At 37.7% G+C, this 15,124-nt stretch overlaps 1 protein-coding gene across 1 annotated transcript in view; it reads right to left on the reverse strand.

Annotated features, from left to right (window-relative positions):
• frmd5.S (FERM domain containing 5 S homeolog) overlaps nucleotides 1–13,402 on the reverse strand; it is a 36,285-nt gene extending 22,883 nt beyond the window's left edge. Inside the window, exon 1 of the mRNA XM_018254548.2 lies at nucleotides 13,144–13,402. Coding sequence (XP_018110037.1) covers nucleotides 13,144–13,245 — 102 coding nt within the window. The 5' untranslated portion in view covers nucleotides 13,246–13,402. The remainder of the gene's footprint in view (nucleotides 1–13,143) is intronic.
• Nucleotides 13,403–15,124: the final 1,722 nt, after the last annotated feature.

Raw genomic sequence — 15,124 nt, forward strand, 5'->3', positions numbered from 1 at the left:
AAAAACTTCGACCCCCTAGTTCGGCAGATAAAAGCTACCGAAGTCAATGTTAGCCTATGGGGAAGGTCCCCCATAGGCTTGCCTAAGTTTTTTTGATCGAAGGATATTCCTTCGATCGTTGGATTCAAATCCTTCGAATCGATCGATTCGAAGGATTTAATCGTTCGATTCGAAGGATTTAATCGTTCGATCGAAGGAATAATCCTTCGATCGCAGAATTTGCGCTAAATCCTTCAACTTCGATATTCGAAGTCAAAGGATTTCAATTCCTAGTCGAATATCGAGGGTTAATTAACCCTCGATATTCGACCCTTGATGAATCGGCCCCTTAAAGTGGTATAATAGAGTCGCATGAGAAAGTGCTTCATACAGCTGACAGTATAAAGGGTGTGTTTCTGTTGAATCAGTACATACAGTATTCGAGTACAGCTGAGCTGAGCTAGGATTAGTCCAGATGACGTTCCGGAGTCATGAAAGAGATTTGTTATAATCCTTTTGAGACAAATTATGAGGGTTTCGGTAAACTGTTTGCTTTCCTCTGGCTTTACTAATAACTGGGTAGGAAATATGTGGGTCGGCTTGATGGGCAGTTTTCCAACCTCAAAAATCATTTAACTCTGACCAAAAAAGGCAATCTTTTAAGTTCATTCTTTGCTAATTCCATAGTTCTGGAACATCATGAACTTGTTTGAATGGAAGCTCCCAAGACTCACTTGAATCACTCTGCCCATAGTAATGGAGACCAAAGATAGAGGATTTCATCAATACCCCAGGCACTGACATGCTGACATATGTAAACATGACACACTAATAGGGTTTAGACATAAACAATCAATAGAATTTCCGATAAACATTGTGTAATCTGGGTTATATTGAAGGTGCAGCAAAATAACTGCAAAAAAGAAACGTTATACTGGCAATTTACATCATTCTCGCAAAGCCAAAGTACCAAACCATCGTCCATTTCCAAAAAAAAAAAAGAAACTTATGAACGAGATCCACAAATAATAAAAGATGTGACTTTATATAAATAGATCTCAATTCCACATAATCCCATGGCATCTCTTGTGGGCTGGACTGAATAGCAGCTGTTCATTCTCTCTACCTGGGCTGTGCATATGAAATTGGTCAATTCAGTCCGGCTCCTATAGAATTTTCGAACAGTAACCTCTTCTTTGGGTTTAGGAACCCACTGCAAAGCCCACATTACAGAATTGAACTCATCAGGTTACTGACAGTACTAGTGAAATGCATTACTGCTCAGTACAAAAATACAAAAATCAGCTTTTCTTTTTAAGGGGTATATATAGAGACATACAGTTTATAGAAACAATAAAAGCAAAAGCACATGTATGGGAACTCTTATCTAGAATGCATTGAGGCCTAGGCTTTTCCGAATATGGGATCTTTCTGTAATTTGGATCTCCGTGCCATAAATCTGCTAAGAAAAATAATTTAAGCATTAAAAAAACCCTATAGGATTGTTTTGCTTCCAATAAGGATTAATTATATATACCTCCCAATATTTTGGAAATAGAAAACATTTTTTTTGACCATGCCCAATTTTGTGACCACACCCCCTAATTAACATGTTCAGTTTACAAAATTTGGCAGGTTATGAAAGTTTGAACACATTTCTGTGGGTTTTATGTGTTATTACAGTTTTGCTAATGAAGGTGAATTGCCCTGCAAGTCACAGTTTCCCCAAGAGACCTGCTTATCTTAAATTGTTACAATTGTTTCTTTGCTTATCTTAAATTGTTACAGAAGTATCTATAAATGCACCTGCCATGTATTCTGGGCTCTCCAAAAGCCAATTAAGTTAGAAACGTTGTATCTTTTTCTGTGCAGGACATTAAAGAGACATTTCAGTAAAAATTCTGTGGGTTGAGCTGCCCAGAAAGCTCTGAATTACAGAAAGGCTGTCTCACTCTCCCCTACAATCCATTTTATCCAGATAATTCAAATTTTTAAACATGATTTCCTTTTTCTCTGTAAAAATAAAACAGTAGCTTGTACTTGATCCAAGCTATGGTATAATTCATCTTTATTGGAGGCAAAACCAACCTATTAGGTTAATTTCATGTTTAAATGATTTTCCAAATTACGTAAAGATCCGTTATCCGGAAACCCCCATGTCCCAAGCATTAGAGATAACAGGTCCCATACCTGTATAGCGAAAAAGGATTTTTTTATTTACTGAATTAGAATTATTTGATTAAAATTGAGTCTATGGGGCAGACTACTAAAGGGTGAATTGTCGCCAGCAAACTCTACACCACACTTCGTGCCACTTCGACAGGTGAAAATTCGTTACCACTAGGCTAATTCACTAAAATGTGAAGTTGCGTCCAGGGCACCGAACGCTGGCGACAACTACACATGCACCGAAAGTCACGGAATCGGCAGAAGAAGACCAAAAGATTACCCAAGCCCCTGGATATGGCGCCCGTGAGCTCCGTTGGACAGAATCTGCACTGAGAGGTAAGTAAAAAGTTAGGGGCATTTACCAAAGGTACCACCTAGGCTGGGGGGATCAGGGAGGGGGGTCTATGTAGGGTAGGGGAGAAGGGGATTTTAGAAGCCAGGGTTTACTTCTCCTTTAAGTCTACTAGGAAATCATGCAAACATTAAAACATATTGGGCTGGGATCAAATACAATGTACTGTTTTATTATTACAGAAAAGGAAATCACTTTCCTGATAACTGATCCCATACCTGTATTGTATATCAGCTCACTTTGACTTATAATTTTGCCACTGATGTTGTTTTATATAGATAAATATATGATATTGTTTTATATATATAAATATATGATATTGTTTTATATATATAAATATATGATATTGTTTTATATATATATAAATATATGATATTGTTTTATATATATATAAAACACATCCTTCCCTGTATATCAGATGACAGTACAAATAAAAACTGCCATCCTGACAAGCTAATCTGATTTGCCTTACATTCAAAATCTCTATCAGTGTCACCGTGTGCCCCACTTTAACATCTTCTTTTATACTAAACAGTGAGACCACTCGTGTGAGAAGCGTCTCTTTCCAGAAAATTACATAGCAATTTTCTCTGATCCGGCAGCATTTTAATAATTAATCCCCAGACAGAGCGTCCCTTAAGAGCAGAAAATCATCACAATGACCTTCATTGAGGGAAGGAGAGCGGCCCAGGCAGGAGCATTAGTGTAACATACAGTGACAGCAGTGTGCAAAGATAGAAGTGTAAGTCACTGGGTATTACACTTATACAGTGACAGCTTTCATCTGGATTCACTCAATAAAGGTCACACAATGCCTCTATGAAATCTGAAGTTAAATATTACAAACACAGGTTGCTCGATCATAAACGCATGTATTTACATATTTACTCATCCAACATACAGTTATTGCAAAAGGTTACTATAGGGATTACTAAAACTGGGCATTTCAGGCCCCAATGTGAGTTGCATGATCTTCCCTATGTTGTTTATGTCCATGGTGCTTTGTTTTGGCTGTGCTAAATTGGCGTCCTCCGATGATGTCACTGAGTCATACACTTGATGATGTCACTGGCACAAAATCCTGCCTTTAAAGTTCACTTATGCCAATTTTGCATGTGATCTCTTTTAAAGACTTTTGCCTGTTTCTGACCCTGCTTGATCCTTGCCTGCCCTGACCACTGCCTGGACTTCAGTTTGTTAACTCCTTGTCTGCCTGTTTATCCTGTGTGGACCAATGCCAACTTTCTGCCTTGCTTTGTTGACCCTGTCTGTGCTTCACTATGGGTGAAGACACAAAGCTACTAGTAGCAGTTACATACCTCCCAACTGTCACGTTTTTCGTGCGACAGTCCCGATTTTTGACAGCTCAACCTACAGTCCTGGGTTTGTTACTGAAATGTCCCACTTTCTCTTTGATCTCTGAACCGCCAGAAAAAGATACAAAGTTTCTAACTTAATTGGCTTTTAGAACAGCCACCGGGTGCACAGAGATACTTTTGTAACATTTTAAGATAAGCAAAGAAGCAATTGATAAGAAGGTCTCTTGGGGAAACTGTAACTTGCCGTTTAAAGGGCAATTCACCTTCATTGCAAAACTGCAATAACACATAAAAACCACAGAAATGTGCTCAAACTTTTATGACTTGCCAAACTTTGTAAAATGAACATGGTAATTAGTGGATGTGGCCACAAAAATGGGAGTGGTCTGAAAAATTCCACTGCGCTTCACGTGCCAAATCTTTTTCTCCCTATTTCCAAAATGTTGGGAGGTATGGCAGCTACAAAATGCCTAAAAATACCCTGCCATAGCCAATACTGAGAATTGCCCCTACTAAAACCAGTGGCAAAGCTATAGAGGAAGCAGACCTGCTTCTTCTATAGCCAACAAGAACCTGCTCCCTTCCCCAGCCCCTTTCTTACCTGCGGCGTGGAAGCAGAGCTCGTCGGCGCAGGGTGGATAGTGGGCGGAGTCTGGGAAGGCCGTGGGCAGAGTCCTGTGGGAAGTTGGCGGGGGTGGGAAGTGGGCGGGAGGATGGGGATCGGAATGCACTGGGCCCCTCTGAAGATTTTTTTTGCAAGGGGCTCGGCTCACTCTAGTTACACCACTGACTAAAACACACTTAGGGGGTTATTTACTAAGCTCTGAATACTGAAATTCCCCCGAAATTTCATAAAATTCTTGTTTTTTTTTGATAAAATCTGACTTTTAAAAAAAAATCACGAAGTTTTTGGAATTTATTAAACCCTGAGGGCCCGAATATAAAACCAAGGCATCTCAAACCTGTCGAGGTTGCATAAAAGTCAATGGGAACAGTCCCATTGATTTTTGGTTGTGTCGGGGGTTTCGGGCAATATCACAATGTTTTCGGAGCTTTCGGGTGAAAACTTTGAAAAATTCAGAGATTTCAGGGGGGAACTTCATGAAAAAATCGTGGAAATCTGAGCTTTTCCCACAAAGCAAATTTTCAGAAAAATTTATAATACATAAGCGTTAAAAACCCTAGCGGGTTAGATCGGAGTTTGTAGCAGCCGATATTGGGATAAATTCGGACCTTGATAAATAACCCACTTAGTATCAGAGCAAAGCCAATTTTCATTATTGTTATTTTGTAGCTGTGACATGTAGCTGCTACTAGTAGCTCTGTGTGTTTTCACAATAAGGTGTTACTGTTTACAAAGCATCTCTCCCCTCCCTGTTTCCCAGCCAGCTTCCTTCTTGTTTCCTATTCCAAATACCACGTCCAGTGGCCCTGAGATTACATTGTGGCCCCACTGGTCCTTACAGGTTAATGGAAGCATTCTGATCCCTCCAGCAATGGCAAAACATTGCAAATGCAGGGACATCACAAGCTGTGGAATAACTTGAGTGTCAAATGTACCCTTAGGCAACAACTTGCATTACTTGAGCTCACCTAGCTGCGCAAGGACAGAGGAGAAAGTCACAGAAAGCTGCTGTGTACTCCTAACACTCCAATGTCATTTGAAATTAGTTTTGGTTTGTTATTTTATCATTCATTCTAAGGACTATGGCTCACAATGATTTCTGATCACCAACTGCATGGATTGGGTCAATAGTTAGCCAGGAACTACAAAGGCCCATGCTTCTAATGGTTAATTGACGTGTACAATACTTCTTTAGTATACCATAAAACACAACCCGTAGGCAAATTATAGGTATCAAGGCACAGGACTGCTGTAAAATCTCCCAATTCCTATGTACAAAATCCCTTTCATGTGTGAAGATTCGGTGGATTTAATTTCTCGGTTATTAGACAAGTTGAAATAAGAAGTGGGTAGCTCAGGGGCAGCTATACATGGTGAATATCGAAGCAGCCTTGTACATTAGGCAACGTCTGTTATGTTGGAAACAGCTTCTTTACATAAATAATTCTTGCAGAAGAAGTGACTATAGAAGAAGAATAGTCTCCACTCTGCATATGTAGTGATGGGCGAATTTGCGCCGTTTCGCCAAAAAATACGCGAATTTCGTGCGAATTTTTTCCGCGAATTTCGTGCGATTTTTTTCCGCAAATTTTCGCGGGCGTTTTGCGAGTTTATTCGCTGGACGCAAATCGCGCAAATTCGCCACGAATTCGCGCCTGGCGAATAAATTCGCCCATCACTATGCATATGGAGACTATAGATATCACTGTTTTGTCAGCAAGACTAAACATTTGCTCTTGCACTTGCAGACAACAGTGGGGAGGAGCAACTTTGCAAACAAACTACTAAAACTTAAGGAACAAAACCTGTGTTCCATTGCCTTTAGACTGTGTTCCATTGCCTTTACAATAAGGGATGTACCACAATATTTAAAGGGATACTGTCATGGGAGAAAAATTTTTTTTCAAAATGAATCAGTTAATAGTGCTGCTCCAGCAGAATTCTGCACTGAATCCATTTCTCAAAAGAGCAAACAGATTTTTATATTCAATTTTGAAATCTGACATGGGGCTAGACATATTGTCAATTTCCCAGCTGCACCAAGTCATGTGACTTGTGCTCTGATAAACTTCAATCACTCTTTACTGCTGTACTGCAAGTTGGAGTGATATCACCCTCCTCATGTGACTTGTGCAGACCAGGGGCCGCTGGGAAATTGACAAAATGTCTAGCCCCATGTCAGATTTTGAAATTGAATATAAAAAAAATCTGTTTGTTTTTTTGAGAAATGGATTTCAGTGCAGAATTCTGCTGGAGTAGCACGATTAACTGATGCGTTTTGAAAAAAACACGTTTTCCGATGACAGGATCCCTTTAAGTGCTTGGAGTCACCTGAACGATTCCAAAGCCAGACAGGATGAATTGTTTCTTAGTGCCTTCAGCAAAACCACTGAATTAACCTCTTAAGTGCCATTAAACCTATTTCAAGTGTTCTGCTGTCAGTTCTTTGAGCATCTAATGCAACCTGCCTGGCTTTGGAACTGTTCAGTTGTCTCCAGACTTTTATTATAAAAAGATAATTTAGCAAAAGTGTGGCATAGTGCAACGTAGCATTTCATTTTGCACCCTGGCCCACAGGTTGCACCAAAGGAGCAGCGCATTGTTCTGATAGAATGGAGCACAAAGACTCGTTGCTTTCTGTGAAAAGAGATCTGCCTGCATTTGACAGTTTGGTATTCCTAAGGGGTGGCACGAGGGCAACCCTTGAACACTCAGTAGCCTAGCAAGGCTAAGGAGAAGCCAATAAATGTAGATGATAAGTGTAGGGCTGCCCTGTGACCAACACTCTGCATAAGATCTTTGTGTCCCTTTCAGAAGAACGTCGCAACTATCTGTTCTTAAGAACCGAAACCTCTGACTTGTTGTGCTATTTTTTCATGTTTAATGGAAGATATGCTTCACTGTAAGGTCCCTGCAAACTAGAAGTTGCCAGGGAAATGTTTCAAGGAAAAAACGACAAAGAAATGTATGACGCTGCTACTTTCCACGTGATCTTTTGACACTGTCTCTTCACTGAACCTTCTCTGATAAATTACAGTTCCCCTCATTCCTCCTGGGAACATTATATTCTGACTCGTTGTTTTCTGCTCCGGTTCTGACTTCTAGTACTCTGTTTTGACTTTGGTGTCCTCTATAGTCCTCAGTCTATTGCATTGTGTGATCATGAGAATTTTCATTTCTCATCCATCTATGATCCTAAGAGGGGTTAGTGCTCCTACAACTTCGGCCAGATACACAAAAGATATTCAAGTTCATGTAACACAATACACAGCAAAAGGGGCCAACACAAGTGAAACAAAAGTAGTGACATGGTATAAAGGTATAATGTCTTGTGACAGTAATTATATGTATGTGTGTATATATATATATATATATATATATATATATATATATATATATATATATATATATATATATGTCTTTCATCATTTATTAAGACTCATGGTCCTGCTGCTGCCTGACCTAACACCCCCGCTGACTCCTGCATTTAGGCCAGGTGAGGGGCATGGTCACACAATTCTGCACTTAAAACTAATATGCATATATTGTGAATTTAAAAACTGATATTGATCCTTCTTAATTGGTCTGCCCCTTGCCACAAGGCAGAAACAGCACTGTCAGTAGGAGAGTGCAGATATAAAAGGCCTAGTTACAGAGGTCTAAGCTACTACAAAGGCTTATCTATCCCCCTCCCATGCAGGATAAAATACTAGGAGAAAAAAATGCTCATCAAGTGGCTTTGCTTATTTACCAAACCGCAGATCTCTTTCCTGGCCATTGCAGCACTGTTCTACACTTAACACTGACACTTCAAAAAAGTATTCCTTTATCCGTGGCTAGCACAAATTCCCCAACAGTTAAAGTGTACACCTGATTTAAATACACAATAAATTCCTGCAGTTTGAATTTGCCAGCTCTAAGCAGACAAAGGCAATTGATTTCCACAGGCCAGCTTGCAGGTGCAGAATTGCAGCAGTGGCACTTTCTGCATGAACGCTTGCTTAATTTAGCATATTCGTTATGATTTGGTCACTCAATAATATAGCAGAGCCTGAGAATGAACCAGGATTTTGTATATACATACATACATACAAACATGTAGGGTAGGGTGAACTGCAAACCAACCTACTAGAATAACTGTAACAAGCTGTGATAGGAATGGCGCTTGTAACATAATATGAAATAAATACAGTAGAACCCCTATTTTATGTTTGTCAATACGGGTAAATGTAAAATCTGCATCTAAAATGCATTATAAATAATAAATTGGCGGGATCACAATAAATGGTGTAAAAATGAAAAAATTTAAGATAATTGGTCAAGCTTTAATATGGAACTGTAATAATGCAGAAATGGAAACTATAACAGTATTGTATATAAATATAAGAGGGGATGACAGAGTGTGGCATTTCAGAGATAACGTATAATAATGTGACACAGTGATGGAGGTTAGTTTATATCATGTGATAGTATAAGATACGGCGCATTGTATCAGTTTGCAATTAAAGTTATTTATAATAATGTGATATTCATTATCATTATTTAATAAGCAGTGCTTATGAAATAATTAGAAGCCCCAGGTTGCACTTTGGCTACAGACACCTTGAACAAAATAATAAAATGGAACAATTGTGGAAAAGAGGTCACAAAGTGTCACAAAAGGGCAAGGACAAATTATAGACACAAACTGAAAATAGCCCACTGGAAAATCTCAACAAGGAAGTGCACGAGGAAAAAAGAAAGAGAGAAGAAAAGGAAAAGATTCTAAAGAAAGGGCAAAACAATGGCAAACACAGCTAACAAAGGAAGATGAAGCAGGAAAACACAAGGGGGCACATTTACTATTGGTCGAATATCGAGGGTTAATTAACCCTCGATATTTGGGCGTCAAAGTAAAATCCTTCGACTTTACCGCAATTCGTTTGTTCGAACGATCATAGGAAAAATTGTTCGATTAAATCCTTCGAATCGAGCGATTCGAAGGATTTTAATACATCAATCGAACGATTTTCCTTCGATCAGAAATTGCCTAGAAAGCCTATGGGGATCTTCCCCATAGGCTAACATTGTACCTCGGTAGGTTTTAGGTGGCGAAGTAGGTGGTCGAAGTTTTTTTTAAAGAGACAGTACTTCAATTATCGAATAGTCTAACGATTTTTAGTTTGAATCGTTCGATTCGAAGGTCGAAGTAGCCAAAAAATACTTCTAAATTCGACGGTTTTTTTTATTCTTATCATTCACTCGAGCTTAGTAAATGTGCCCCAAGGTGTTAAGTTTGGGAAAATAAAATAGATTCGGACATGGGGACAAAGGGAATACTGAATAAAGCAGAAAGTGAAATGTACAACAACAAAAAAAGCAAAATATGAAACACAGTAGAATGCTAGAGACAATGGGAAGGTGTATAACACAGAAGGCAGAGATTATGGTAACAAAAACAAAAGGATTAGTAAAAATATATAAAAATAGACAGAAGTATTATTCTAATACATAGTTTGAAAAGGGACCTCCCCCTTACCTTCTATCGTTCATAGCATGATTATCTATTGTTCAAGTCTGAATAGACAAATTAGGGTTTGGATTTGGTTTTGTACATAAATTGTTTGTGGAGGATTCTGTATTTAAGAATAAAGAATAGTAAAATGACAGTTACAGGGGTGAGTACCAGTGAAATTTGGCTAGTAACATAGCACGGTAGAATAGAGTGTAACAGTGTTGGACTGGGACACTGGGGGACCACCAAAAAAACTTAGGCCAGGGGCCCATTCTCAGCGCTATTATTCTTACTCTTCTCACTCAACCTTTATTTGTCTATTCTGTTTTATTTACATACTATAATCTATTATTCCATCTATTTAGCCTTGTTCTCATAGAAATAGGGAATGGCCATGAAATAGGCCAAATATTTAGCAGCATGAGGGCCCACTGACACCTGGGCCCATCGGGAGTTTTCCTGGTATCCTGATGTGCCAGTCCAACACTGGAGTATAATAAGATGACATTTAAAGGAAAACTATACCCCCCAAACAATGTAGGTCTCTATTAAAAGATACTGAGTAAAACAGCTCATGTGTAAAACCCTGCTTCATGTAAATGAACCATTATCATAATAATATACTTTTTTAGTAGTATGTGCCATTGGGTAATCATAAATAGAAAATTGCCATTTTAAAAAATAAGGGCCGCCCCCTGAGATCGTAAGATTCACTGTGCACACATACAAACCACATGTAAGGTCACATGAGCCAATTAACAGACAGAGTTCTGCCTTTTGCTTCCTCACTTCTTCCTGTTACAGTTAGTGTTGTAGTATTTCTGGTCAGGTGATCTCTGAGGCAGCACAGATAGAGTCACGAAATGGTGGTTCAAGGCAAGAGATGTCAAAGGGCAATATTTATGTAAATATATATTCCAGTTTGGTAAGATTCTTTAATATGTCATTCAATTTGATATAAACTATCTGTTGCTTAAGTATTCATTTTGGGGGTATAGTTTTCCTTTAAAGGGGTCTGTACCAATTTAATAAAGCATAATGAGGCGACATGGGGGTTGGTACCAGTTCAATTATGGTTAGTAACACAGCCGGGTGGTCAGTACCACTGAAATGATGGATAGTAATAGGGCAGGGGTTGGTACCAGTAGAATAAAGTGTAGTAAAGTTACATTTACAGGGGTTGATACCAACATAATAAAGTATAGTAAGAAGACACGGGTTGGTACCAGTGAAATAACAGATAGTAACAGGGCAGTGGTAGGTTCCAATTTAATGAAGTATAGTAAGATGACATACAGTAGTGTCTGTACCAGTATATTAAAGTATAGTAAGATAACACAGGGGTCAGTACCAATACAATGAAGTATAGTAAGATGACACCAATATGTTATAGTGAGGTGACACTTAGTGAAATGATGGATGGAACAGGGCAGGGGTCAGTAGAATAAAGTACAGCAAGAATAATGACGCTGACAGGAGATCAGAGCCAATGAAATGATGGCTAGTAATAGAGCAGGGGTTTGGAAGCAGTAGTAGAAGTATAGTAAGAGGGCGCAGGGTGTATATTAATATAATAAAGTATAGTATGAGGACACAGGGTGTATATTAATATAATAAAGTATAGTAAGGGGGCACAGGGTGTATATTAATATAATAAAGTATAGTAAGAGGGCAAAGGGTGTTTATTTATATAATAAAGTATAGTAAGAGGGCACAGGGTGTATATTGATATAATAAAGTATAGTAAGAGGGCACAGGGTGTATATTGATATAATAAAGTATAGTAAGAGGGCACAGGGTGTATATTGATATAATAAAGTATAGTAAGAGGGCACAGGGTGTATATTGATATAATAAAGTATAGTAAGAGGGCACAGGGTGTATATTGATATAATAAAGTATAGTAAGAGGGCACAGGGTGTATATTGATATAATAAAGTATAGTAAGAGGGCACAGGGTGTATATTGATATAATAAAGTATAGTAAGAGGGCACAGGGTGTATATTGATATAATAAAGTATAGTAAGAGGGCACAGGGTGTATATTGATATAATAAAGTATAGTAAGAGGGCACAGGGTGTATATTGATATAATAAAGTATAGTAAGAGGGCACAGGGTGTATATTGATGATATAATAAAGTATAGTAAGAGGGCACAGGGTGTATATTGATATAATAAAGTATAGTAAGAGGGCACAGGGTGTATATTGATATAATAAAGTATAGTAAGAGGGCACAGGGTGTATATTGATATAATAAAGTATAGTAAGAGGGCACAGGGTGTATATTAATATAATAAAGTATAGTAAGAGGGCTCAGGGTGTAAATTGATATAATAAAGTATAGTAAGAGGGCTCAGGGTGTATATCAATATAATAAAGTATAGTAAGAGGGCGCAGGGTGTATATTAATATAATAAAGTATAGTGAGAGGTCACAGGGTGTATATTAATATAATAAAGTATAGTAAGAGGACACAGGGTGTATATTAATATAATAAAGTATAGTGAGAGGTCACAGGGTGTATATTAATATAATAAAGTATAGTAAGAGGGCACAGGGTGTATATTAATATAATAAAGTATAGTGAGAGGTCACAGGGTGTATATTAATATAATAAAGTATAGTAAGAGGGCACAGGGTGTATATTGATATAATAAAGTATAGTAAGAGGGCACAGGGTGTATATTAATATAATAAAGTATAGTAAGAGGGCACAGGGTGTATATTGATATAATAAAGTATAGTAAGAGGGCACAGGGTGTATATTAATATAATAAAGTATAGTAAGAGGACACAGGGTGTATATTAATATAATAAAGTATAGTAAGAGGGCACAGGGTGTATATTAATATAATAAAGTATAGTGAGAGGTCACAGGGTGTATATTAATATAATAAAGTATAGTAAGAGGACACAGGGTGTATATTAATATAATAAAGTATAGTAATGTGACAGTTGCAGGGGGCTGGCAGTTGCATGGTGAAGGCTCAATAAGGAGTACAGGGCAGGGGTCGGTAACATGACAATCCCGTACAGTAACACGGTAGGAGGAATATGACTGGAATGTGACAGGGGGTTATTATTACTATACTTTATTATGATTAGCTCAAGTACATGCCACAACCCCAGGCCCACCCGTGTCCTGACTGTCCTTCGTGCGCCCCCCGTCCCGCTTCTGTCCCCCCGTTGTCCCTCTTGTCACCTGCACGTTGCACGTATACTCCGAGTCGTCCAGCAGCCTCACGGTGCACACACACTGCTGCTCCAAACTGCGGCTGCTTCCGCTCATCAAGCGGCTCAACATCCTCCCGGTGGCGGGTACACTTCGGGCACGCACACCCGCTCCGGGTCACAGTGAGCCGGCGCTTCAGACAATCCCCGCCTCGCTTCAGCAGCCCCGACTAACCAGCGTGGGATATCTCAGGAGCGACATCTTCTTAACCAATCGGGTGCCTGGGATTGGAGAGAAAGAAAACCTCTCCGCCAATCACAAATGGAATGGCAGATTAGTGGGCCGGCCACGGCATCCCCATTATCAGTAGTGAATCATTGGTACCCAGAGAAGGTAGTGAAACTGAGCTCGGCACGTCTGTGAGTCCCAGCTAAAGACACTCGCTCTACTCAGCTTCACACACGCACGTCATTATATATATTTATATACTTATAGCCCCGTGTGTGTTTATATATAGCGCAATTCCTTTCCACTTGTCTCAGGAGATTGTTTTGTCCCTGGAAACGTCACTGAAACATTACACGAGGTTCGAGCCTGAGGGAAGGGAGCAGTGATGGGCCTGGGGGGAAATCTGTGCCATTTAGTGTAAGCTGCACTTGTTACAGGGCCACCTCTGTCTATATATTACATGTATTACATATTACATGTGAGAAATACACTAGTGATATCATATATGATAAATGCACTATTGATATATGATAAATGCACTATTGATATATGATAAATGCACTATTGATATAATCTATGAGAAATACACTATTGATTTATGAGAAATGCACTAGTGATATAATATATGAGCAATGCACTATTGATATATGAGAAATGCACTATTAATATAATATATAATAATTGCACTATTGATATAAGATATGAGAAATGCACTATTGATATATGAGAAATGCACTAGTGATATAATATATGAGAAATGCACTATTGATATATGATAAATGCATTAGTGATATAATATATGAGAAATGTACTATTGATATATGATAAATGCGCTAGTGATATAATATATGAGAAATGCACTATTGATATATGATAAATGCACTATTTATATAATATTTAATAAATGCACTATTGATATAAGATATGAGACATGCACTATTGATATATGATAAATGCACTAGTGATATAATATATGATAAATGCACTATTAATATAATATATAATAAATGCACTATTGATATAATATATGAGAAATGCACTATTAATATAATATATAATAAATGCACTATTGATATAATATATGAGAAATGCACTATTAATATAATATATAATAAATGCACTATTGATATAATATATGAGAAATGCACTATTGATATATGATAAATGCACTAGTGATATAATATATGAGAAATGCACTATTGATATATGATAAATGCACTAGTAATATAATATATAATAAATGCACTATTGATATAAGATATGAGAAATGCACTATTGATATATGATAAATGCGCTAGTGATATAATATATGAGAAATGCACTATTAATATAATATATAATAAATGCACTATTGATATAATATATGATAAATGCACTATTGATATAATATATGATAAATGCACTATTGATATATGATAAATGCACTATTGATATAAGATATGAGAAATGCACTATTGATATATGATAAATGCGCTAGTGATATAATATATGAGAAATGCACTATTAATATAATATATAATAAATGCACTATTGATATAATATATGATAAATGCACTATTGATGTAATATATATGAAATGCACTATTGATATATGATAAATGCACTATTGATCTAAGTTTAAAGTTGAATGTTCGTGTCTCTGTTGTTTGAGTCTGGCAGCTCAGTAATTCAGGTGCAGACTCTGAACTGTTACAATTTTGCAACATTTAGTTGATACATTTCTCAGCAGTATCTGTGGAGTGCAAATCAACAAAAGAGCTGAGAGAAAGCAAACGAAGAGGCA

This window comes from Xenopus laevis, chromosome 3S (assembly GCF_017654675.1).
Source record: "Xenopus laevis strain J_2021 chromosome 3S, Xenopus_laevis_v10.1, whole genome shotgun sequence".
In the NCBI taxonomy this organism is placed as follows: Eukaryota; Metazoa; Chordata; class Amphibia; order Anura; family Pipidae; genus Xenopus; species Xenopus laevis.